Source organism: Gobio gobio (assembly GCF_949357685.1).
Source record: "Gobio gobio genome assembly, chromosome: 11".
NCBI lineage: Eukaryota > Metazoa > Chordata > Actinopteri > Cypriniformes > Gobionidae > Gobio > Gobio gobio.
The window spans coordinates 17645300-17672915 of record NC_137104.1 but is presented as its reverse complement, the minus strand read 5'-3'; the positions used below and the strand labels follow the sequence as shown (position 1 = coordinate 17672915).

Genomic DNA, 27616 nt, shown 5'->3' with positions numbered 1-27616 from the left:
TGATTTCATGGTGACTTTAAGATTCCATTAAGCTATTCTAAATGATGCAAAAGCTTTTGGACCTTCTCACCAAGCATGCTCCCAGCAATGAGGATGTCAAACAGGGTGTCGGCATAACGACGGTAGTCTAGTCTCGACCCATTGACATCCAGAAACTTGGCTACAGCATCAAGATCACCACCTGCTTCGTTGAGGCCTTGAACAATTGTGTCTCGGAAAACCGTAGGCTCAAACTTCTCCTTTTCATCTGGTCGAGAGAAAACACATAAAGCCAGGGTTACCACAGTAGAGATTAGGATTAACAGTAGCCACTTATAGACATAGAATATAATGCTTTAAATGATTTTGAGTTGATCCTTCATTTGTATCCGTCTGTATAGATTAGAACATTTGATAACGAAGCAGGTGGTCACACACAGAAACATGCAAGCCGCACTTATACCTACCATTATGTAAATGAGTTGCCTCGCCTCACTGCTGGCTAGGAATTCTGATTATAGCACACGCTAAAGAACATGTTGAGTGTCTTCCTGTGAGATCTCACATTTGAAGAGCCAGTCACACCTACAACGCAAGCCAGTGAAGCATAACACTAATGCCCTGTTGAAAACGCCCTCACATTTGTCACAGTCAAAAGCTATTAAGTATCGTTCCTAAGCTGTCAGTAATGTCTAACGGTGTTCACCTTTCACTAAAATAACACACCTACAGTACAGTGCAAAAGTCTTAGGCACGTTAGTATTTTCATCCCAAACAATGTTAAGCCAGTTATTTATATCTTTTGCTGTAGTGTGTCAGCAGGAAATATCAGATTACATTTCCAAACGTTCCTTTTGCCATTAATTGTAATAATCCAGCGAGATCTGACAACAGCCGGTCTGCTCCACACAGAGATCTGATCTCACCATCATCGAGTCCATTGATTATTACATAAAGAAGCAGAAAAAACGGAGACAGACTAAGAAGAACTGCGGCACGTCTCCAAGATGCTTGAAGAAACCTACCTGCAAAGCTACAGTACAATGAAAAGTCTCAGGCACTTGTGTAAAAATGCTGTAAAGTGAGGTTGCTTTCAAAAATACATTTTTCAATTAACCTCGATTAACTAAATATTTGGTGTGACCACCTTTTGCATTAAAACCAGCTTTACACTTGCACATAGTTTTTCAGGTGGCTTTGCAAGGTTTCTTCAAGCATCTTGGAGACATTGCCGCAGTTCTTCTGGATTTAGTCTGTTTCTTCATGTAATCAAAGACAGACTCTATGATGGTGAGATCAGATCATACCGACTATTGTCAGACTCCTTGTGCATACAAACATTTTCACTGGATTATTACAATTAATGACAAAACAAATGTTTGGAAATGTAAACTGATATTTCCTACTGACACACTACAGCAAAAGATATAAATAACTGGCTTAAAACCATTTTTTGTGTGAAAATACTAACGTGCCTAAGACTTTTGCACATGGAAGATTCAATTTAGAATTGTATGGCAAATACTGTACAATTTCTTTCTATGTAAATACTTCAAAATAAAAATTGACACATTTTGTTCAATCATACACTACCATTCAAAAGTTTAAGTTCAGTAAGATTAAAAAAAGAATAATAACCTAATACTTTTATTCAGCATGCAATGTTTTTATTTAGCCTTTTTGCCAAAATAACAACATAGCATAGCATAACATAGTACACCACTACTACTACTACTACTAATAATAATAATATAATTCCTATGATTTTGTGACTGTAAGCGCAGAAATTAGACATTTCATATAAACAGAAGATAAAAAGTTATTTTTCTGGAGCAAAAAATGCAGCTATTACAACAGGCTCTTAGATTGCAGGACTAAAATAAGGGTGTTTTTTAACACTTGGTCCTTTTCAGGGGTCTGAGTTTGGTTCTTTTAAACAGGACTCAAGTGTGATCCTAAAAGAGCAAAATGACAGAGGGTCTGCACTGTTCCCAGTATTGTATAAGACATGGAGTACACAGTAGCACACAAACAAGCTATTAATGGAACATAAATTGAGACCCTCGACCCACTGCATTGCTCAGTGATGGTCTGCAGCGTGTGTGCATTTATACAGTGTGTGTGTGTGTGTGTGTGTGTGTGTGTGTGTGTGTGTGTGTGTGTGTGTGTGTGTGTGTGTGTGTGTGTGTGTGTGTGTGTGTGTGTGTGTGTGTGTGTGTGTGTGTGTGTGTGTGTGTGTGTGTGTGTGTGTGTTTCTGTATGTGTACGAATAATCAAAACAATCATTGTACACTTGACAGACTTTCATTATGAGCGCATAACGGTCAACATGTTTTTGTTTGTTATTATAAGTTACAATTATTTTGTGGTAATCTGCATTATGCCACTTGTATTTGACCTGGAATAGTCAGTGAAACAACAATTACATCCACAATTAATTTTAGTAGAATGTGAACTATTGGGATAAAAAGTGACTCACCCCTTTTCCTGGTCTTAAACCGCTGGCCTGTAAGCACTGGCTTCTGTTGCTTACCGGTATTCATAAAAGTCCTTCACAAAACAGGAAGACATGAAATACATTCAATTCAGCAACAAAAACATAGATGACCCACTTTGAGTGCTATGACAGATCCATTATTGAAAAAGCCAGATGCCCCACAAGACAAAACAATGAAACTGACGCATCTTCCTACACTACACCCTATTATCATCACACACCTTGTTTATATAGTGCACTGTTCTAGGAGGGAAAAAAGCTAGCGATCTAAAAGCTTATCAGCTGAGAGGTCCTCTCCAGTGCGCAGCGAGTGCTCCAGCAGAAAGCGAGTGCTCCGGCAAGCCTTTCGCTGCCCTGTTCTAAATATAGAAGGGCTCATCCCCGACAGTGTAAACTTCAGTCACCCAAGCCCAGGACACGTGTCGTATTACAGCAAGGACATGTCTGATCACTGCTTACAGACGTGTGTGTGTGTGTGTGTGTGTGTGTGTGTGTGTGTGTGTGTGTGTGTGTGTGTGTGTGTGTGTGTGTGTGTGTGTGTGTGTGTGTGTGTGTGTGTGTGTGTGTGTGTGTGTGTGTGTGTGTGTGTGTGTGTGTGTGTCTGTGTCTGTGTCTGTGTGTATACAAGAAAACTCACAAAGTATACACACGTGCGAACATATACACAAACAAAAATCATCATTTTCCATCAGCTGCTTCAAGGACTTATTGACGCACAAACTATGCAGGTCTACAAAACAATGTGGGGTAAATAAGGGCGCTTGTTATTAGCTCTGAGTTACCAGCAAATGAAAAAAAAAACATTAATTAAATAAATCAAATTGTAAAAATTAAGAGTAATAAGGTTTAATTCAGTAAAAAAAAACATGATTTTCATAAACTACCATTCAAAAGTTTAGGGTTTGTAAGAATTTTTATTGAAATAAATAAATAAATGAATACTTATTCAGCAAGGATGAATTAAATTCATTACAGGTGACAGTAAAGACTAGCTAGAATGTTACAGTGTTACAATATTTCAAATAAACGTTTCCAACATTGATAATAAGATGTGTTTCTTGAGCACCAAATCAGCATATTAATCAAATATAAAAATTAATGCAGCCTTTGGTACCTTTGTAGGCAAAAAATTATAATTTTACAGACCCTGTACTGCAAAGTACTTAAGTACTGCAAATTTTTAGAACACGTTTTATTTTTGTAAGACAGTAAAACATTTATTTCTGCTTAATTTGGCACAGCCTTTCATATCTACAAAATACAAATTTTACAAATTATATACAAATTAAACACACATTTTTAGAACACGTTTTATTTTTGTAAGACTGTAATACATTCAAATCTAAGTATACATCCGAACCAAATCTAAAAATTTGTGTTTAATTTGTATATAATTTGTAAAATGTGTATTTTGTAGATATGAAAGGCTGTGCCAAATTAAGCAGAAATAAATGTTTCTCTCTTCATACAGCACAAAGAATACCCTTGATTTGTCCTCAAAGCTGCAGCTGCATGAACTCACAAAACGATGTTTCATTGAAATCAGAACAATTGTTTTTAAACAGCGTTGTGCGCCGTGGCTCCCAGTTGACTAACATGGAGTCCATTCACGCAGCTCTGAACAATATGTACTCATCATGTGCAAGTCCCTTGTGATTTAAAAATGATATCAACAACCACGCTCACCAGGGATGAGCCCACAAAGGGGATGATTTAGCTGATTGTCACCCAACCTTAATCCATTACAACAGAGAACACAGTAAACTGCACCTAGATCAGCCCAAGAGTAGGAGGTCTAGAGCACAACACCTCCCAGGACAATTAAGTACCGTGTACTGGAAAACTAGAAACACAGTGAGAAACTCTGGAGAGTCAGAAGTCAGAGTCTGGTCTTAATTAGATTACAACAGTTCCTGAGGAGTGAATAGGACTTACATCAACTGGAGAGTCATTCTTGATAGTTGCAATGATCCAATAAAACAAAATAAACTAGGGACAAATAATCACATTGCTCCCGGTAACCACAAAAAGATGTTCTAACAGACTTGTGTGTGATGACATATAGTTGAAAGTTTATGTTCCATGACACACACGCTTTAGAGAGTGTCGCCGGTCCCAATTTATAAGTGCCCCAGTGCCAAAAATAACACAGGCCTATGGCATTCCAGGAAGAGAATGCAACCTGGTTTCAAAGTTGGAATGAAATGCTAGGACAAAGCACAGGACCGAAACTTTGATAGGATATAAATTATACATACTGTAAATATTACTATAAATATTGCAAAATACAAATCAGACCATGAATTGATTCATTGCCATTCACATTTTAAAAGATGAGAAGATATTTTGTATATTATATAAGGACCAATTTTTTTCTGTCCAAGTGCATTATTTTTGCATTAAAAAATGCATTAAAAATTATTTGATAAATTCATGACATACATCACTGTGAAATGTGAATTCATTTTTAGTGCATTTAAATAATACATAATTTATGTTTTGTTATCTTAAAACCACCAATTTGTCAGGTCGTGCAACTATCCAAATAAATGAAACAGAAAAGTATTTAAAATGGCGTCTTAATAAAAAAAAATGTAAACTAAAGACTAGGGCACCATTTTAGGTTTGAAACCTTTCATTTAAACAATATCAGTAGTTTTATATCAGTTGAGATCATTGAAAAAAAAAAGTCCAGCAATTTGTTTATTCTCAAATGTCAGGGTGCACAACTGCAAACATGGCTCTTTTATTATGAATTGACAAGGTAATAACAGTAAACATTATAATGCATCATTCAGAGGAGCCCAATTGATCCTTGTGGCAGAGTAAAAAGGTCTCCCTCAAATACTGATAAAAACTACAAATTTCAAGTACGGGTAGGATGATACAATTTCCAAGTCAGGTGGTACAAGAGTATACATACAACTATTTGGTTGTACCGCCTGACAAAAATAGTTAAATTAATTTAAACATTTTGAAATGTTAACAACTGAAACTTGTTTACACACCTTGTTCATGACTCAAAAATACGAATTTCATCCGTTTTGAAAAGATAAAAAAAAAAAAAACTTTTTTAAGTTGTAGCTATTTGTCAATGACCCACAAATAAATATATACTTGCATATTATTCATATAAATACATACATATACATATATACAAGATCAACAATCAGATTAAAGTATTCCAGAAAGCTGTGTTATAGCTATATTATTACTTTATTATAGTTATTATAAAGTGGGCAACCCCTTCAAAATATAGATCACTGTCTGAGAGACAATGGCAGATACTTTTTATACATGTTTGATGCACTGACAATAGTTTTGTTGTGCGCTCGTGCCAAACACAATATAATTAGGTCAAGCTGTCGACTTGTGATACAGAGCACTTGTTTCACTGCAACCGTTACATTCAGTTCTATAGATTTATTTACCATGAAGATTTACATCCTCGTATAATACAGGCAAGTGCTTAAAAATCATTACAATAAGTAATCCGACTTCATCAGTAATTACATGAGACCGTCTGTTTACAAATGTAGCATTTTTGCACACATACTATAACTATCATTCGAAAAAGAAAAGAAAAGAAAAAAAAAACCGACACCAGGTTACGCTTTAAAACCAGAAGCCCAGAAGCTTGGCTCGAGAGAATGAGACACGAATCAGACTTGTTGTAATATTTACATATAATAGTATTTATAATAGTAACATTTTGCATCTTGACATTCCATCATGTGATTGTATTTACCTGTCTGTGATTCTGCCTGCTGTGATGATGTCAAGTTGAGCACCGCTTCGCGCAGTATCTCACGCGACAGTTTGAGCAATCAAGTTAAGTACAGCTGGACTGATCTACTACCGACAGGGGTAGACTTCACGACATAAAGTACTAAAGCAATTTATCATCAATATATTTTGCATTACAAAGTAATAACATTTATTTTTATGAACTTTTGAATGATATAGATGTTTATATGCTAAAATAGTCATTATGGCTCGTTCGCATCGTGTCACTCGGATATCCAACCCCCCTCCTTTTAATTTCCATCGTGGTATGATCCGAGGATGTTTTCTCTTTTTTTTACATTTGAGTACTATATTATAAGGTCTGTGTTCAAAAGAAGTTTTCACATCGATATACTATTTATCCCTAAAATCAATAATAATCCACTGGTGTCAATATGACGAGTATGACCCCTGCAAGGAAAGGTGATTTGACATCGGAAGAGAGAATGATGCTACAGGTGGCTGCTGCAGGTACTGGACATCACTTTTTAGTTTTCTTCTGTTTTTGTTGTTGTTTTTACATTCAGTATATGCTATCTTAATGCTCTAAAAATCTAGGAACAAACATTCTATACAACTTTATACAGGTTATTCATTTTATTTATTTAATTGGTTGAATGTTTTATTATTTATTTGTTGTTTTCAACACTAATTATAAGAAATATTTCTTGAGATATGTATATATATATATATATATATATATATATATATATATATATATATATATATATATATATATATATATATATATATATATATATATATATATATATATATATATATATATATATATATATATATATATTCTAAACAGTTATTTTAAATGGATGTACTATCTCACAGTATTAATGTTTAGTAACACTTTAGAATAATGGTCCGTCAGGTAACTATGCAGGAAGTAATGCAGGACTAATGAGTAGTACTACATTCACACTGCAGCTACTACTATTAACTAATATATAAAGAAGCTTAACTAATCAATAAGTAATATCAAATTTAGGACTAAGATAGTTCCTTATTGTAATCAATACTTACTGAATGCGATTGGCATCACTAAGAACTAATAGGTAACTATGACAAATTATAAAGAATTACTAATTAACTACTAATCACAACATTAACTGAGATGTGAGAAATTGTCTTTTTTTTACTCTCAATGTGGTTATAAAATGCATCACTAATTACTCAAGTGTTACTTAGTCACTATGCAGGAACTACTAGTGACCTGGACCGTTGTTTTAAAGCGAAAAATATGTTTGTTTGTTTTTTCACTTTAAAATAATGGTCCAGATCACTAGTAGTTCTTGAAGATTGTCCTTCTTTATTCTGAATAAATTCATAAAATGCATCACTAGTTACTCAAGGGTTACCAAGTCACTCTTCAAGGGCTACTAGTAATCCGGACCATTTTCACTTTAAAATAATGGTCCAGATCACTAGTAGTTCCTGCATAGTGACTAGGTAACCCTTGGGTAACTAGTGATGCATTTTTATGAATTTATTCAGAGTAAAAAAGATGATTGATTACGTCTCAGACACACAATAATGCTCTTTATAATTTGTCAGTTAGTTAATAGGTATTAATGAGGCTAATCTCCTTCAGTAAGCATTGATTACTTAACAAGGTACTATCTCCTAAATTCGATATGACTTTCTGATTAGTTAAGCTTGTTTCTATATTAGTTAGTAGTAGTAGCTGAAGTGTTAATGTAGTACTACTCATTAGTCCTGCATTACTTCCTGCATAGTTACCTATTAATAACGGACCATTATTCTAAAGTGTTACCTAATGTTTTACTGTATTATTTCAGAAAATAAACGCAGCCTTGGTGAGCATAAGAGACTTCTTTCAAAAACATTACAAAAAATCTTACCAACCCTAAACTTGAACAGTAGTGTAAGTGCCTGTCTCGTGCTAAACACACTTTGATGTAGTAGAGAGAAAGGTGTAGGTTTGTTCAAATTATCCACTTTATCAATAAATGAACCAGTTAAAATTTCTGCTGGTCTTTGAACTGTATTTTTCTGAATCCAGTTAGGGTATAGGCTTAATAAAACTGTTGAAAATACACAATAGGGGATAGTTCACCCAAAAATGAAAATTCTGTCTTAATTTACTCACCCTCAAGTTGTTCTAAACCTGTATACATTTCTTCTGCTGAACACAAAGGAAGATATTTGGAAGAATGTTTGTAACCAAGCAGATCTCGGCAGCCGTATTAGTAATAATACTACCGTATTATTGTTTCCCCATTATGGTAATCAATGACTGCCGAGATCTGCTTGGTTACAAACATTCTTCCAAATATCTTCCTTTGTATACAGATTTGGAACTATCCCTTTTATGCGTCTTTATAGACAGTAACTACAATTGGGTATGTAGACTGTCTAAGTGAATAAAATGGTGGATCATCGTGCCAATGTTTAGTTTTTAAACTCCAGACTGTGTTCTCTCAAAAGGTGATGTGCAAGAGGCCACCCAGCTGCTCAGCAATCCAAATGTGCACGTTAACTGTCTGGATGAGGTAAGAATATAAAGATGACAAATATGGGTAGTAATTTACAGGCCATTAAGCACCAGTTGGCTCATTGGGATTCACCAATTGGAACACAACAAAACATAAAATCAGACATAGGGTTGCTGGCCAAACACAACCCATACTTAATGTTACTTGTATTAATGTTTATGTTATTTTGCTGTAGCCTTACTTATACTTAAACACAGACCTTACACTTTGGTATTACGTCGTTGTTTTCTGATGATCAGCCCTTATATAAACAAGCACAGTGGCTGGTGCTGGTGAGGTGACAGCATATGTTCCTTATTGTAATTCAGACATATGGCAGAGACTCTTGAGTGGCGGATGTGCTACTTAAGGAGGTAAGAAGGTACTTAAAGAGGTGTGATAATGGAGACATGCCACTAGATGTAACCTACAGACAACCTACAGGACTTGATGTCCTTTTGGGGCCAGAATTTTTTGAAACAGCAGTTGATAAGTGTTTCCCACCTGTCAAATTCAGATGTGCTGCTTGTGCACTGTGCCACCAACGCAGTCTTTCAACTTCATCCAAGGAGCAACAAAGATTATGACTCACCCTGCTCATGTCACTCTCAACAAGTGCCAGAGTTTTGTCAGAATCACCATACTGCAGACACATTTTCTGGATTTTCACAATTTGTGCAAGGCTAAATGTCATTTGCTTTTGAGTCATGCAGATGAAAAGATTGGTAAAAGCCATTTATAAAGTGTTTTCCCTCATGTCGTTTCAGTATGGTATGACCCCTCTCATGCATGCAGCTTATAAAGGCAAAGCAAACATGTGCAGACTGCTGTTACAGCACGGAGCTGATGTCAACTGTAATGAGCATGAGTATGGTTATACTGCCCTCATGTTCGCTGGCCTCTCAGGTAAACTTTCTCATCTACATAGTAACACTAACACGTTTCATTTTATCTAATATTTATTTAAGGTCCTTTATTAGCAGTCATAGCAGATAGCAGTCATGAATATTTTACATCAATCAGGCATAATTATGACACTGACAGGTGAAATGAATAACACTGATTATCTCTTCATCACGGCACCTGTTAGTGGGTGGGATATATTAGGCAGCAAGTGAACATTTTGTCCTAAAAAATGATGTGTTAGAAGCAGGAAAAATGGGCAAGTGTAAGATTTGAGCAAGTTTGACAAGGGCCAAATTGTGATGGCTAGACGACTGGGTCAGAGCATCTTCAAAACTGCAGTTCTTGTGGGGTGTGCCCGGTCTGCAGTGGTCAGTATCTATCAAAAGTGGTCCAAGGAACAGTGGTGAACCGGCAACAGGGTCATGGGCGGCCGAGGCTCATTGATGCACGTGGGGAGCAAAGGTAGACGAGCTTCTGTAGCTCAAATTGCTCAAGAAGTTAATGCTGGTTCGGATAGAAAGGTGTCAGAATTTACAGCGCATCACAGTTTGTTGCGTATGGGCATTGGGGCTGCATAGCCACAGACCAGTCAGTGTGCCCATGCTGACCCCTGTCCACCACCGAAAGTGCCAACAGTGGGCACGTGAGCATCAGAACTGGACCAAGGAGCAATGGAAGAAGGTGACCTGGTCTGATGAATCATGTTTTATTTTACATCACGTGGATGGCCGGGTGAGTGTGCGTCGTTACCTGGGGAACACATGGCACCTGGATGCACTATGGGAAGAAGGCAAGCCGGTGGAGGCAGTGTGATGGTTTGGGCAATGTTCTGCTGGGAAACCTTGGGTTCTGCTATCCATGTGGATGTTACTTTTGCATGTACCAACCTAAGCATTGTTGCAGACCATGTACACCTTTTCATGGAAACCGTATTCCCTGTTGGCTGTGGCCTCTTTCAGCAGGATAATGCATCCCACCACAAAGAAAACATGGTTCAGGAATGGTTTGAGGAGCACAACAACGAGTTTGAGGTGTTGACTTGGCCTCCAAATTCCCCAGTTCTCAATCGAATCGAGCATCTGTGGAATGAGCATCTGTGGGATCTCAATCTAATCGAGCATCTGAAAAAAACAGTCCGATCCATGGAACTTACAGGACTTAAAGGATCTGCTGCTAACATCTTGGTGCCAGATACCACAGCAAACCTTCAGGGGTCTAGTGAAGTCCATGCTTCGACGGGTCAGGGCTGTTTTGGCAGCAAAAGGGGGACCACAACATTAGGAAGGTGGTCATAATGTTATACCTGATCAGGGTACATACTGCATATATATATATATATATATATATATATATATATATATATATATATATATACACACACACATACACATACATGTTGGAGGTAGCACATTACAAGTACCATGAGTTATGTAATCAGATTACTTTTTGAAATAAGTAAAGCATTACTTTTACATTTACAACAAAATATCACAATAATATAACTTTTCAGATAATTAACATAAGTTATTTTGTTTTTCCATTAATTGACTGACACCTCTCCTGTCCACATGGTTGTGTATGCTGTGTAAACATGATGGTTACTGTAGTATTGTATCCAATTCAACCATACAAATAAGCAACAATGACTTTGGATAAACATCTCATTTGTGTTTCACAGGTAATGCTGAAATTACAGAGATGATATTAGATGCTGGAGCAGAGACAGATCTGGTCAACTCAGTGGGACGAACTGCTGCTCAGATGGCCGCCTTTGTTGGTGAGAGTTTCATATCCATATGCACGTTTACTACTTATTAATGAATAAACACCTAAAGTCCTAAATACTTTCTTTTCCACCCTGTGCAGGTCAGCACGACTGTGTGACAGTGATCACCAATTTCTTTTCTCGTGCGAAGTTGGAATACTACACCAGACCCCAGGGCTCAGAGAGAGAACCTAAACTACCCCAAAAACTAGCAGGACCCCTACACAAAATCATCATGACTACTAACCTCAATCCTGTCAAGGTAGGAAGTGCCAACTGCGTTTTTATAACTTTCAAGATTTCAAGCGCCACGCTCACACAAACCGAACAATGTTAGTAGAACACAGCAATCTATGCTTTTATAACACTGACCCATAAGAATACCATACAAGGTCACATGACTGAGGGAAGCATCAGTTTGCACTAACCAACACCCCTCCTGCTTTTATTCCATCTAAATATATCCTTGTGATATTACAGAGCAACAACAGGCCATTTCAACACAGGCTTGGAATTCTGCATATCTTTTATCTCTAATAAACAATCTTCATTGCATATTATATGAAAAAAAAAATTTATGACTGAAATGCAAAAATAATCGCAGGTGAGTTTACTGTTTTTTTTCTCTTAAATTGCTAGGACCCATTTCTCAAAATGGGTACACAAGAGCAGTCTATGTGGGCTAAACTGTGGATCATTGTCCATTGCTTTGGCACAAAATAATAATTCTTGAATTATTTTCTCACTAAGACACAACCATCATGTACAGGCCGATTTGCACATTTACGTACTCTTTTCAAAACTGTTAAACTTAAGTTCACAACCCAATATAAAACGGAATAAGACAGCAATTTTCTACATTTTAACTGTAATACCATATTGAAATATATGCTATATTTAAAAAATGAAATATGATCAAAATGGTTTGGTGTAGCGTAACACCTACACCTACACCTTTCAGTTTCATTACCATCTATAGAAAAGGGGACAACTGCAATATATTGTGTACTGAAATATACAATGGACCATGTAACATCCCTGCTGAAAGATTCAGCATAATGCAGCATGAATTCCATGTTGGTCCAGGCTGGTTTATGCTGGTTAGAGCTGGTATAATGCTGGACCAGCAAAGTCATGCTGTTCTCAAGCAAAACTGAGCTGGTGTAGCTGGTCCACAGGCACTCCCGCTTCCTAGTGACCAGCAAACCAGCGTCCCATGCTGGTCCCAGTTTGCAAAACATACCTTGCATGACCATGACAATGCTGTATTTTTCAGCCGGGATACTGCAGTGAGAACAGTAGAGAGCTCTCATTCTTGTTTTGTAAAGAAATTTTACATAAGAAAACATTGTGTAATGCTACCTGTTAGTTTTTTTTTTAGGTCATTATTTTATGAGTGACAAAGTGTGTTTGTTGGGAGATAACCTTTTACTAGTGTTATGGAAGAACGAGTTGATTTGAGACATGTGAGGTGTTTTGGTAGTTAGTGAATTTAACCCTTGTGCATCTGTTAAAAAAGTTACACATAGGTCCATAGAGGACAAAAATGTCCATGTCAAAAAACTGTCATAAAAAATTAATATTGGGAGCACAGACTTAAGTTTGGTCTTACTTTAAAGAAGACCCATGGCAGATTATTGATGTAAGTTATTGAGGTTTAAGTTTATGAAAATTATTTATGATTTTATATAAAAAATATATTTTATGAAACGTGTTGAACTCTTAAACTACAAGAAAATCAAAGGCGTAAAAAAAAAAGCTGTGTTCCAAATTAGAGGTTGATATCTCAAAAAATTAGCTTTCAGTAAGATTTTGTTTGGTCGCAGTGCCAAATTTTCCCTATTAGATGCCAGCAAAACTCCACTGGTGCAAACAGCGGTTGGATTTATAATAGGCAGTTGAGCTTTTCTCTCTCAAATATTACAAGCACACACACACACACACACACACACACGTACACACAATTTTATTACACACATACAAAACATACTCTGACATCCATACTAACACACCCACACAGTTATTTTATTATTATTAATAATAATATGCATAAACAGGAATAAAGTGAGTATTTGCTTTATAGGCCAAACCTGAAAAAATGGCACCATCTGGTAAAACATTTTTAAAAATAAAATTTTTGAAGCCTTGCTAACAGAATGAAAGCCTATTAAAGGTCCCATGGCATGGCATTTTTCTATTATTTTATAATGTTTCTTGAGGTGTACTTATATTGTTAGTATGATTTTTACATCATAAAATGTCATAATTTAGAAATAAAAGGCATTTTTTCAATACTGATGTTTGCCCTGTGGCTGAATGCCCTGTTACAAGAGGCGTGTCTGCTGTGAGACTTCAGTAAAAACGCCCACTGTTGTGATTGGCTGACAGGGGGGAGGGGGCGTGGTTTAACGAGGTCTACGAGGCACGAGCAGGAGCTGCTGCCAGAGAGACGGATGGACCAGAGTTCACTTCACATCAGTTCTGTCAGTCTCAGATCAGTGAACTGTTGTAGTTACAGCATATACTTCAGGTTATTAGTCTATTTCTAGTCGGAGGGACTGTCACTCATGTCAGAAAGTTAGTAACTTTAGTAAATTATGGATCAGCACTGACTGGAGACGCGAACCGTTTAGAACGATTCAATCCGATTTGGTGAACTGGTTCGGTTCACTAAAAAGAACCGGTTCAAAAGAAAGATCGTTCGCGAACCGGACATCACTAATGTACCAGAGACTGAGCTCAGCGATTGCTAACAAAGTTATTTATAGTAACTACTGAGTTATGAGAGCGCTGTCAGTCAGCGCGAGTTTATTGTGTTTGTATCTGAGAGTTCTGAATAAACACGAGTCCCAGTCACACCGAGTCCGTCTTCATCATTATTACCAACTTTGTAACACATGCAAAGTACCATTACAGCTGTCGAGATGAACGAGTTACGAGTAAGTGTTGATAATAGCATTATTTTTAGATATGTTCCTATCATATGAAAAGCGTCAGTGACGCACATTGAGTACACAGCGCAAACAAAGACACAACAGCAGTAATCGAATGTAATCCAGTTTATTGTGGGGATAGCTGGCTAGCCTAGCCTCACGCTTACCCCCCTTCTGCTTAATCTCGCGCCGCGTTTGGTGCCTCCGCTGTGGGCCAGATGCAGTACTGGGGGTCGGGGATGTTGAAGGCCGACCGGTCAGTGCAGCCCGAGCTTCGGCGTGCGTGAGGTTTATCTCTAAAGATGTGAGTCTGCTGATGTTGAGCAGAAACGACTGTATGCACATTTAAGAACAGATAGACGCGACGAGGATGTACAAAAACACTGACTCACAAGATAGAAAACACGAAAACACTGTTCTGTCTGGAGAGAGAGAAGCCGCTGCGTGTGCACGAATAATAAATAATTAGCTACACATCAGAAATCACTGATCGCAGATCAGAAGGAACTGAAAAAAGACTTCTGTTTTCATTTGTACATCCATACACTGAGAAACTGCCAGCATTCACTCGTTCACAAGCAATGATCTCTATTCTCTCAAGCGTTTGCATGGGCGTGCCAGATTCTCTGGGCGGAGGAAAGGGAGGAAACCGTTCCTGCTTGGACGTCAAACCAGGAGACTTCAGGATTGGCTAGTCTGGCCAGTCATTTACTCAAAGGCAGAGAAAGACAGCCAGAACTCGGGTTTACACCGATCAACATTTCTATCCACTTGGGGACAATATTCAGGCTAGGGGAACTCATATTAATGTTGAAAAACCTCATAAAATAAAAATTTCATGCCATGGGACCTTTAACAAAGATTGCATCATTTTATTGTTAAATGGCCCTGGGCTTAAAAATTGCAGTTTTATTGGTTTTCAAAGGGGACATTTTTGTCCAAACAGTGCTAAGAGGAGCTATTTTGTGTACTTAGTGCAACATTTATTTATTTTAAAGGAAATGGCGGTGAAATAGTAAAATTCCAATAAAAATACACACCTGTGCCAAAATGTATGTAGTTAGCATTAACACAGACAAAATTAAAAAGACAAAAATGTCCATAAGGATGCACAAGGGTTAACTGCTTTGCCAAGATGAAAGTTGGTAAGTAGAGTTGTGTGAAGAGTTTTGATAAAGTGACTAAGTATACTAAGTATTGAGGGTAGCGATTGTAAAAACAAAAACAAAAAAAAACTAATGGGCGCAGAGATTAGTTTAAAACATAGTTGGTCTAGTATAGACTTGCGTGTGTGCTTTGTGGCAGATATCAGATGGCATCAGTGTGCGCTATATGCTATCTCAGCTGTCTCACATCCAGTGATTTCTGATGAGTAAGGTGTCTCAGCGCCACACTCAGCAGGGATCAGTTAACAGAATCATGTACCATGAGAACATGTTTCCTCCATGAAACTCGCATTGTAAGTAAGGCTAGTGTCACTCGGCTATGTTCACTTCCCATATTTTGGGGTACATTTTTCCATCATGCTTTTTCAGATGGTGATGCTGGTTAAGGAGAACCCGTTATTGGTGGACGTGGTTGCCCTGGAGAAGTGCTACCGTGTGATGGATCTGCTCTGCGAGCAGTGTGTGAAACAGCAGGACATGAATGAGGCTCTGGCCATGAAAATGCACTACATCAGCTGCGTACTGCAGAAGTGTCTGGCCTTCCTGCAGGAATGCGACGACAAACTGGACGCCCTTTTGAAGAGGTGACACCATCATTATGGTCCTTGCATTTTAGAAGGTCTTGCAAATGGAGTCACAAAATTATATATTTTTCTTCTGCCCCAGACTTCTGAAAGGAAGAGATGGTGATGGCTTCCCTCAGTACCAGGAGAAATTCATCCGTGATTGCATCCGGAAGTTTCCCTATTGTGAGGCAACCCTTCTGCAACAGCTGGTCCAAAGCATAGCACCTGTGGAAATTGTCAGTACACTTTTCTGTCATAGAAAACAAGCATCATTAATTATAAATATTTATTTAAAATATATTTTTATTTATACAAATTATTATATTGTTAATAATATAATTTAATATCATGTAATATACAAATAGTAATAATTTAATATCATTATATATAACATTTTATTATATTAAATAATGAATCACTATATTTTTATAGCATATTACTGTATATACACTACTGCACAAAAGTTTGGTGTCAGTAAGTTTTTTTTTTATTTAAATTAATACTTTTATCCAGCAAGGACGCATTAAATTGATCAAAAGTGACAGTAAAGACATTTATAATGTTACTAAAGATTTCAAGGTTTCCACAAAAATATTAAGCAGTACAACTGTTTACAATATTGATAATAATAAGGAATATTTCTTGAGCACCAAATCAGCATATTGGAATGATTTCTGAAGCATCATATGACACTGAAAATTCAGCTTTAACATCACAGAAATAAATTACATTTTAAAATATATTCAAACAGAAAAGAGTTGTTTTAAATAGTAATAATGTTTCACTGTATTTTGATCAAATAAATGCAGCCTTGGAGAGACTGACCCCAAACTTTTGAATAGTAATGCAGTAATGTACATAACTTGCAGAAAAAAATTGCACCATCTGGTAAAAAATAGTAAACATTTTATTTTTGAAGCCTTGCTAACAGAATGAAAGCCTATCAACAAAGATTGCATCATTTTATAGTTAAATGGCCCTGGGCTTAAAAATTGCAGTTTTAATGGGTTTCAATGGAGACATTTTTGTCCAAACAGTATTTTGTGTACCTAGTTCAAAATGTATTTATTTTAAAGGAAATGGGAGGTGAAATAGTAAAATTCCAATAGAAATACACACCTGTGGCAAAATGTATGTAGTTAGCATTAACACAGGCAAAATGATAAAAAAACTAAACTGAAAAAGACAAAAATGCCCATAAGTATGCACAAGGGTTAACTGCTTTGACTTTGTTAACTGCTTTGTCTGCCATATCTTGCAGACATATGTCATATTATAAAAATGTGTTAACATTATGTTTCACAACTTCATTCTTGTTTCCAGGGGAACGACCCCACAGCCTTCTCGGTTCTGACCCAGGCATTGACAGGGCAGATGGTGCTTATGGACACAGAGTATTGTGCTACTTGTGGGGAGAGGGGTGCTGACATGAAGTGCTCCTTCTGTAAAATGGTATTATATGTTTCCTCTTTCCTTGAGTAATCACACAAACATCATCAACGTTTATTTAATTTATATTGATATTTTTGATAATTTTGCACCCAAATAATAATCTTACAAATGTTAACAAAATGTATTTTACAGTTAATCTTAAAGGGTTAGTTCACCCAAAAATGAAAATTCTGTCATTAATTACTTACCCTCATGTCGTTCGACACCCGTAAGACCTCCGTTGATCTTCGGAACACAAATGAAGATATTTTAGTTGAAATCTGATGGCTCTGAAAGGCCTCCATTGGCACAATGCACGGTTCACTCTCAAGACCCTTAAAAGGTACTAAAGACGTCGTTACAAAGTCCATCTCACTACAGTGGTTCTACAATAATTTATGAATCGGCGAGAATAGTTTTGTGCGCAAAAAAACCCTAAATAACGACTTATATAGTGATGACGATTTCAAAACACGACATCATGAAGCTTCGAAGCGTTATGAATCAGTGAGTCGAATCAGCAGTTTGGATCGCCAAATTTCAGCAGTTTGGCGGTTTGACACGCGATCCGAATCATGATTCAACTCACTGATTCATAACGCTTCGAAGCTTCATGATGCCGTGTTTTGAAATCATCATCACTATATAAGTCGTTATTTAGGGTTTTTTTGCGCACAAAAACTATTCTCGCCGATTCATAAATTATTGTAGAACCACTGTAGTGAGATGGACTTTGTAACGACGTCTTTAGTACCTTTTAAGGGTTTTGAGAGTGAACCGTGCATTGTGCCAATGGAGGCCTTTCAGAGCCATCAGATTTCAACTAAAATATCTTCATTTGTGTTCCGAAGATCAACGGAGGTCTTACGGGTGTCGAACGACATGAGGGTAAGTAATTAATGACAGAATTTTCATTTTTGGGTGAACTAACCCTTTAAATAATGACCATATGCAAAGTATAGTCCTAGTAATGATTCTAGGCTGCTATTTAGCATGTAGTTTCTGTTGAGGCAAAGCTAACTTTCCACATCCTGTGTCACCATTACCTTGGCTTGAACCTATAGCTTTTGAATGAACAGCCCATTGATTTGGATTCTTGTCAATATGATGAGTGTTGCTGAAACACTATGTTTTCCAGTAATGTTCTCTCTTTGCAGGTGGTCTACTGTGGACAGACGTGTCAGAGGATGCACTGGTTCACCCATAAGAGGCAGTGCAAAACCCATGTGCAACAAAGAGGTGCTCAATTCAACAGCCAACCAAAACTGAGAGAATTTTCTAGCAATGGTAGGTTTAGTATATTAGCACACCAGGGGGATATTCCAGAAAGCAGGTTATGTGACATACCTGGCTATGTTTAAGAGCAAGCGGATAACCTCAACTTTCAGTTCCAAAAACGGAGGTAACTTTCAGGGTATGTAAGTGGCCATAACAACTCACTCTCTGAGCAGCTTCTGTTCCAGTTTGCTATTCAGATGTGTGTTATATAATTAATGTAGTTATATTAATATAACCAAATTTGTTATATAGTTACAGTTATATAATATACAATATTACATTGTAATTCTAAATCACTATTATAACAAGGTAATGTTTAAATGTTAATTAAATTCAAATATATTTTTTATTTATTTTATTGTCATCTCACACATGGATCTGCATGCAATGAATTAACATCAAAAACAAACAATATAATCCTTATTCTCAGTGAATAAATATTACTTATTAAACGAAGAGATTGAAAAATGATTGCACAACCATCAGATAGGTGGCGATGTGCACTAAGTAGGTTATGTAAATCGTCATTCAACAAAAGAAGAAGAGGAAGTACAATGGTACGCTTTTTCTTAGCGTCTGTTTCCATGGTGAATCATCGATTCGTTGCTCGGTTGAGAATGTCTTGTGTGTTAATCGGGAACATACTCTGAGTTGTCTGAATTTATGCCGCGTTCCAGGCAACTCGTAACCCGTGTTTTTCCAACCTTCTACCCGTGAAAGTGCACTGGAACGGCAGTCAAACCTGTGACTTCCCACCCGTGAACTTGTACTAGATCGATGTACTCCCAGTTACGAGCTCTGACGTCACATAGCCCGCGAAACAACAATGGCAGCCCCTATGGATGCAGTGTTTATGAAACAAATATACGAATAACGTAAAATAAAAGGTATAACAGCTTCTCTTGCCGTATGCGCCGTTTTTTCTCCTCCGTTTCCCTCAAATAAGCCAGGAACTAAAATAAATGATAGTAAATGAGCATAAGCCCCGGTCGCCATGCTTTGTTTACATCTAGCTACCGCTATTCCTCGCACTGCTCAGGCAGTTTGGCGTGACTTTGCCTGGAACGCTACAAAGTCGTGAGTCGTGGTTTGAAGTTGTAACTTACGGGCTCGAAAACCTGCCTGGAACGCAGCATAACTCCCGGACTCGTTTTTGGAACCCGCATACCTCGAGTAAGCAAGGTTTGGGTTAATCAACCGAGAGTTCAAGCAAGGTATATGTGACGGTAAGTTAACCTTGCTTTCTGGAATACCCCCCAGTGGTAAGTAGGTCAGAATTGTTGGATTTGCTTGAGTTAGATCTTACTGAATCTTTCTGGTGCATTTGGTCGTGACCTTAAAGGGGCCATTCACACAGAATGTGGCGGGTTTAACACGATGACGGATAGAGAAGCGATGGGTCGTTGCCTCTTGTGGTCTGGTGGTTAAAGGACTATCCAATTGCGTACAGAGTCATTTAATTGATGCTTTTTTTTATCACACCTCTTGTGCAGTAGAAAATACATTGCAGACTCCCCAGACCAATGTTCAATCTTAAATTGAGCTTGGTCTGGTGATGGCCAGATAAGTGACACAGGGCAGTGGGATGGAAAAATCGCAAACTTGTTTTAACTTGAGCGCTACATTTTTAGAACGTCATGTCATGCGCAGAGCGCTGCAAAAGACGAGAAACACATGTGGTCAAGCATGTGCATGTACATAGTTCAGAAAACCCTAACCAAACGCTGATTGGTTCTTCCAACGCCGTGGCACCAGCCAATCAGAAGTACTTCCTAATCCACATAACCATATATCGTATCCTAGCCTGCGATCGGCATGCTGTGCAATTATGAAAGCTTCTGTTAAACCTCCTCTTCCCCAGCACCACCTGTAGAAATCTTTTCTTGCAGCAACCTGTCCCTTTGTTTGTTATTTTGATTAAAGGGATAGTTCACCCAAAAATGTAAATTAGCCCATAATTTACTCACCCCCAAGTCAGGTGTATATGACATTCTTCTTTCAGACGAATAAAATCGGAGTTATATTACAAAAGTCCAGGCTAATCCAAGCATTAGAATTTGATTCATAGTTGCTCTGTTTTGGAAGTCCATAAAAAGTGCATATGTCCGTCAAATAACGTGCTCCACGTGGCTCCGGGGTGTTAATAAAGGCCTTCAGAAGTGAATCGACGCGTTTGTGTAAGAAAAATATTCATATTTAAAACTTTATCAAGTAAACTTTCGACCAACCACCTTCCATGGAAAAGTGTTGAATGTTGAAAGTGAAACTCAAGATGCGTACGTGACGTCATGATGAGCCTACCTGGTCGCGTTAGTCTTTCGATCGGCAGGGGAACTTTCAACAATTTTTCCATAAATTTAACACAGAAGGCGGTCGGCCGAAAGTTTACTTGAAACGGTTTTAAATATGGATATTTTTCTTACACAAACGCATCGATTCACTTCAGAAGGCCTTTATTAACACCCCAGAGCCGTGTGGAGCATGTTATTTGATGGGCAGATGCAATTTTTATGGACTTCAAAAACAGAGCAACTATTAATCCAATTCTAATGCTTGGATTAGCCTGGACTTTTGTAATATAACTCCGATTTTATTCGTCTGAAGGAAGAATGTCATTTACACCTAGGATAACTTGAGGGTGAGTAAATTATGGGCTAATTTTCATTTTTGGGTGAACTATCCCTTTAAGCTGAACAAATAATTTTTTGCTCAGCAGCAAACCTAAAGGCCCAGTCACACCAAGAACAATAACTATTAACTGTAACAATAACCATATCAGTGTCCACACAAGAGGATGATATTGTTCTGTTTTTTCCAAGTGCACTATGTTTTTATCATTCATCAGCTGGAAAAAAACATTCTGATGTAAATTATCATCCTTGATGTGAAAAGGCCTTAAAGCTTGATGATGAAACCAAGGGCGTTTTGTTCTTGTTGTAAAGGATCTCATCATTTAATGTGAATTTCTAAGAGTTTTATAAGTGAACTATGAAGCTTATTTTTTGTGTGTTTTCCTGTTTCATCCCAGCTGATGCCAGCGATGCAGCGAAGGCCGCCAGCTCGATGCTGGCTCTTTGTCTTGGGTTTTCAGAGTGTGCACTTCAGCACAGTCCTTCTGATGAACACTGTGAAACCTCTGAAGGTGATCCTTGTGCTGGACAGGACTAAGGAACAGAAATATGTTCGCTGTTGTTTCTTTGGCCAGGACAACTCCTTTGAGCATTGAGTTCAGGCTCAGCGTGCTGTGATTGGTGCTCTGCATTGTATAGGACACTTAAACCATGATTCAGAAGTGTTCGATTGTACTCATTCTGAGTTGTGTAGATACCACACAGAAGACAGACAGCACATGTAGGGTGCATGAAAACTACTAACAAGAGGACATCCTATTTGGACATCTGTTCTTAAGAGACAAAAAGGTATACTGTAATGTTTGGCCCTCTAGTGGTTAAACAAAACTGTTTTAGTTGTGATTCGGCTTTGCGTGACTGTGCGGATGAATATGACCCTTCACAATAGATAATGCTTTACGATAAACTCTGTTGGAGAGCTACATGGCAATTCATCTGTTCAATAAAACATCTTACCTGTTGAGTAGCTAATAAAAACACCATCTCTGTTGTAAAAGTAGCGTCACTTTTACAACATTTCAAATCCTTAAAGCTACACTGTGTGATATTTTCCCCCATCTAGTGGTGAAAAGGTATATGACCATCCAGTGAATTTTAGTTTCTGTTCCTCTCAATTCCGATTTCGTTTCAACTCCTACGGTGGCCGATTTAGTCCAAGATTAACATGGCTTCCAGTTCGACCTCGTCCACATTCGACACGGTGCCTGTGGGATATTCTGTGCGCAGTGGGATGGTTGGAACTCAACTGGCCTAATTATTCGGCTAGAAAGAACTGCAGCTAATCCAGAGTGAACTTTGATGATAGTAATGTTTATTCAGTCATCCAATTGCAAGGCATAAACAGGTTTGCGTGGATATGTACATAAATGTGGTTTCTGTGAGAGAACAAATAAGGATGGTAAATATACATACACAGTTAAGAACTGTATAACTATACTTATAAGTTACATTTGTATAATGTAACCGTAAACCAGAGCTTATTGTACCATATATAGGCGCTAAATGCAGCTGCATTAAAAGGAGCGGATCTGCCGCTGCTGCTGCTGCTAACAAGCGGTGCCGGTTACAAAAGTGTGTGCGCCGCTTTAACGTTAGCACTGCAGTGCGCTCTTTATAACAATTGTTAATACCGGTATGTCGATCAGACCTGATACATATTTCCATCAACATACATTCCAAGCAAATATTTTCTAAAAACGAATAAACATTGATAACAAAATAACTGAATGATTATTCAAATAGGTGAGCATTACGCTATTGTATGTTGACACAAAAATACTTCTGAGGTGACATCAACATCAACTGAATTACGCGATGACACACTCTGAAACACATCTACAATGACAATAACTATTATTACTTACGGAGTTATTAACGCACAGAAATACCACACAAGGAAAAACAGACATTTGAGGAATAAACAAGCCAGGAAAACTCTGTATAACTGTTACTGGACGCTGCTGAGATGAAAACTCTCTGCGCATGCACCAGACAAGTCTGAACAAGTTGACGCGCACATGCGCGAGGCAGAGAATTTTGTACAGTGCCATCGAGTATTAAAACCGGTTAAAACGCGAAAGGCGAAGCTTGAATTTACGGGTATGTCCCTCTTTGGCTAATGTACATTCAAGATGGCGGGGCAACATGGCGACCACCGTTAGATCCCATGTATTTTCAATGGCATATTATAAACTTACGAGAATACTTTATTACTTGAAAGAAGTAAATATACATTAATGAGCACATATATTTTTGAAAGAACTAAGTGTTTTTAGCTAAGAATAGACTAAAAAAGTTACACAGTGTAGCTTTAAATTCTCACAAGTCAATGAGCTCTGTTGTGTTCTTTTTTTGCCAGCAGACTCTCCTCTGTGCGGCTCTTTTGATGATTCCACGGAGATTCAGGATTTAGCATGGTCCATGTCATCCTTTCTTGCTCGTTGGGACAACCGCTCCCACACCATACACGTGCCAAAGTAGCCAGAGAAACATTTCTCTATTTTACGGATATGATGAGATACACACGGTGGAGTGACATAAGTACACGATTTCCCTAGAAAACCATGTGTAAAATATACAGTATACACTTATAATAGGCTTACCATAGTGAATCAGGGTAAGACAAAAACATATTTTGGAAGAAGGACTGATAATGTATTGACCAAGCCTGTAGCACTCCTCTCAGAAACTGAAGCCTCCGCGTCTCGATCGCCCCCATGTGGCTGGTCCCAGTATAGGTCATAACTCCGCCCCTCCGTGTTTTCTAATGGACGCGAGACAAACGAAACAATCAAATTACACTTCAAATAATTTTTTCCCAAAGTTGGTTTCTGTCATTGTAGGCAGTTTTTATCACAATGATATCATTTCAAGTGTTCGTTTTTTAAATAAGTTTAATTTTAGTTAGTTATTTGATGCTATAAAAACGAGGGGTGTGACCTCATGATTGACAGCTGAGATTGACGGCTTCTCAGAGTGAAGTTGTCACTGAGGCACCAGCTGGCTTTTTTCAGGATTTTTGGGAGGAGATTGGAGTTTCAGCTTTAATTTCTACATTTCCATAACTGTTTATTTCACACCGTCCGAGTGTGGTTGGGCTTTTGATACCGCGCCTCTACTTCCTGCTCTCTACTGCACAGATTCCGGTCCCGAGGTCACTACTGCGCAGACTCGGTCCCAAATCTGCGCAAGATGTCAGAGCCATATTCGGACCTCCGGAGGCTTCCCTTACTTCAGCGGAAGAGAATGAAGTTGCGTCGTCCAAATTTTTTTTACGGTCTATTGACTGATTTTGAACTAAAAAAAGTTGCATAGTGTAACTTTAAGGGTGCGTTCACACTTGTCATGTTTGGTTCGATTAAAACGAACCCTGGTGCGATTGCTCGGTAAGTGCGGTTCATTTGAACATATGTGAACGCTGCCATCCGAACCCTCGTCCGCACCAAACAAGCGGACCGAGACCGCTAAAAAGATGGGTCTCGGTCCGCTTCCAAACAAACTCTGGTGCGGTTCGATTGATAAATGAACGCAACACGGACCAAAGACATGTAAACAAACCAAAAACAGGACGTGATGTCACAAGACGCGTCGCTAAAAGTCAGTTGATTTGACGACATGGAAAGATCAGTGTATCCAAAATGAGTAGAGGGCAAATGTGGAGCAACGAGGAGGTAAAGTGCCTCATCAACATCGTTTCTGCATACAACGGAGGAAATCCTGGTGCTGTTTTGAATGTTTTGAACATTTTATGAGCTCTTCGTGAGTTCTCAGCTGGTAAAAATAAAACCATATGTACACGCATAAAATGATCGCATTTAATCCAGCTCACAGCATTGTTTTGAATGTTCGGTAAGCAAGCTCCGTCGCAAAATATACGTCATAAAAGCCGAACAATCAGGTTGTGACCGTATCCCTATGCCTTTGGTTCGGTAACTTTAGGTTCGCTGTTAAAAATGCCAGTGTGAACGCTAAGCGGACCAGGACTATATGTTTTGTTTTTGGTCCGAACCAAAACAAACCGAACTACAAGTGTGAATGCAACCTAAGTCAGACCCTTTTCACCCTTATTTCTTATAAATTAAAAAAAAAATTGCTGTAGAAACAATTTTCACTCAGAAATTGCATGTACAAAATAAATGTAAAGTTTTGAAGTATAAAACCTGAAATAGTATTTTCTGTGAAATGTACTGCAAATAATCATTGTTTTATTTAGTGTAGCTTTCCTATTTTTGCTGGTTTCATAATATTAGTTTTTTTTACTCTGCACATAATTTGCTTTTAAAATATGACTATTTCCAAAGTAGTTCATATTGTTCTGAAAGCTCATTTTCATCTAAACATTGAGTGAGAACTTTTTTTTCCTTGATCAAATATACACTCAAAAAAAAAAGGCTCGTAATCATAGGGGAACCTTTTTTAGTGCTATATAGCACCAATTTTGGTGCTTCAGTGGTTCTTCAGCGGTTCTTCAGAGGTGCTATATAGCACCTAAGTCAAAGAACCAGTGAAGAACCTCTGAAGAACCGCTGAAGAACCTCTGAAGAACCGCTGAAGAACCACTGAAGCACCAAAATTGGTGCTATATAGCACTAAAAAAGGTTCCCCTATGATTACGAGCCAAGAACCATTTTTGGTGCAATATAGAACCTTTTTTTTTTAGAGTGTAGAAATAGACGTATTACATGCATCTTCAATCCATTTATAAAATAAAAATGCTGTCATCATTTGCTCATCATTAACCTTCATTTTTGAAGAATATGGGTAACAAACCAGTTGATGGGCCACATCGACTTCCATAGTAAGGGGAAAAAACACTATGACATTCTTCAAAATATGTTTTTGGGTGAGCTCTCCTTTTAAAATTCAGTAGATTTGCCACTAGAGGGCAGCGCCCATCCTCTGAAGATAAAGCGTGATCTCCAATTTAACATCAATATACTATTTATTTCTTAGAATAAACAGTATAATATCATACATGCTTTAATCTAGCAGCTTCACAGTGTTTATTACAAACACAAACCTCTTTCAGGTGAAATTTAATGTCATATAGGCCTAATAATGATGACCAAATGATTTTTGTCAGTTTTCTTTTTTTTTTTTTAACAGTGTTTAAAAATAAATGTAATGAATTTGCATCATCATTTGTCATCATTAATCAGTACATACCAACATATTCTCAAAAAAAAAAAAAAAATTTGGAAAACTTCCAGCTTAAGCTGCAGTTGGGTAACTATAGAGTGAGTTTTGTGCGAGCAGGGATCTCCTCCGTGGACTTTCCCACACTTGGTCCTGTTGCACACATCCTAAGGCACTCGCTCAGAATTCTATAGACGGCTCTGTCTGTTCCTGAGCGCTTTGTTCCCAGTCTCCACATCCCCTCATCCCAAGGGACTATCTCACCCTGTGGGCCAAACGAGGGTCTATTTAGCACACGCTTGTCACATTGCATGTCAATATACCCATAACTCAGTGCTGTAACCTCTCTGTTTCCCCTGAGATTCATCCCTCTCCTGTCTCCATCTATGAGCATGTCACAGTCATTACAGGTGCATGAAAGGACTATCTCAAATATCCGGTTTTCAGATGCAGAAATTAGCGAATGCCGCATCGTATCGCATGACTTTGATATTCCTCTTTCAAGCCCTGAGGTTGCATATTCAGTGATCCCCAATAAACCCCCCCTTACCAATATGACTAACAGTGCTTTTTAGGTAATAAGAGATCATTTTGACTGCAGTAGCTTTTGAAATACATTTTTTCTTTTAATCCTGCACAATATTAAAGTGTTTTTCATCCAAATCAAAGAAGTGTACCTGTGGGCAAGTGCAATGAATTAATCGTAAATGTCTGAGGAGAGGGTGAAACTAGACACTTTTAGGGGAGCCACACATTTTCGGTGGAAGAAAGTGAGCATTGGGCTTTTGTGTTTCCTCCATGTCATTTGTGTTATGCACATTCATTTGGTGAGCTCATCGAAGGCACCTGTTTAGATAATTTTGGGGTAAAATAATCCAGGGCTATCCTGTTTCATGGGTTTTGTCATGCATGCCCGTACTTTACAGCACTCGCTGGAGCTGAATGCATCAGGTTCACATGTAGAGGATCTAAATGCTTGAAAACTCACACCTCTCTTTTAAAGGCAGCAACATCCTCAGCACAGTATCTCTGTTTG

General features: G+C 37.9%; 2 protein-coding genes across 5 annotated transcripts in view; one reads left to right on the top strand and one right to left on the bottom strand.

Annotated features, from left to right (window-relative positions):
• The window catches only part of bzw2 (basic leucine zipper and W2 domains 2), a 440416-nt gene that overhangs the window by 17668 nt on the left and 395132 nt on the right, over positions 1-27616 (bottom strand). Inside the window, exons 1-3 of one of the 4 annotated variants that reach the window (XM_079830051.1) lie at positions 6225-6322; positions 2459-2529; positions 71-247 (exon numbers count right to left, since the gene is read on the bottom strand). The exons of 1 other annotated variant lie outside the window; for it this stretch is intronic. In XM_079830051.1, the coding sequence (XP_079686177.1) occupies positions 71-247; positions 2459-2522 (241 nt within the window). In that variant the 5' untranslated portion in view covers positions 2523-2529; positions 6225-6322. Of the gene's footprint in view, positions 1-70; positions 248-2458; positions 2530-2697; positions 2854-4411; positions 4570-6224; positions 6323-27616 lie in introns of those variants that run through there. 2 more of the 4 variants (XM_079830050.1, XM_079830052.1) reach the window with 2 other exon arrangements.
• Positions 6605-22473, top strand: LOC307134121 (ankyrin repeat and MYND domain-containing protein 2-like). The gene is made up of 10 exons (XM_079829626.1): positions 6605-6733; positions 8723-8787; positions 9537-9675; positions 11354-11452; positions 11542-11702; positions 15909-16123; positions 16206-16341; positions 17429-17557; positions 18694-18823; positions 21843-22473. The coding sequence occupies exons 1-10, from the start codon at positions 6658-6660 to the stop codon at positions 21980-21982; spliced, it is 1290 nt and encodes a 429-aa protein (XP_079685752.1). The 5' UTR covers positions 6605-6657; the 3' UTR covers positions 21983-22473.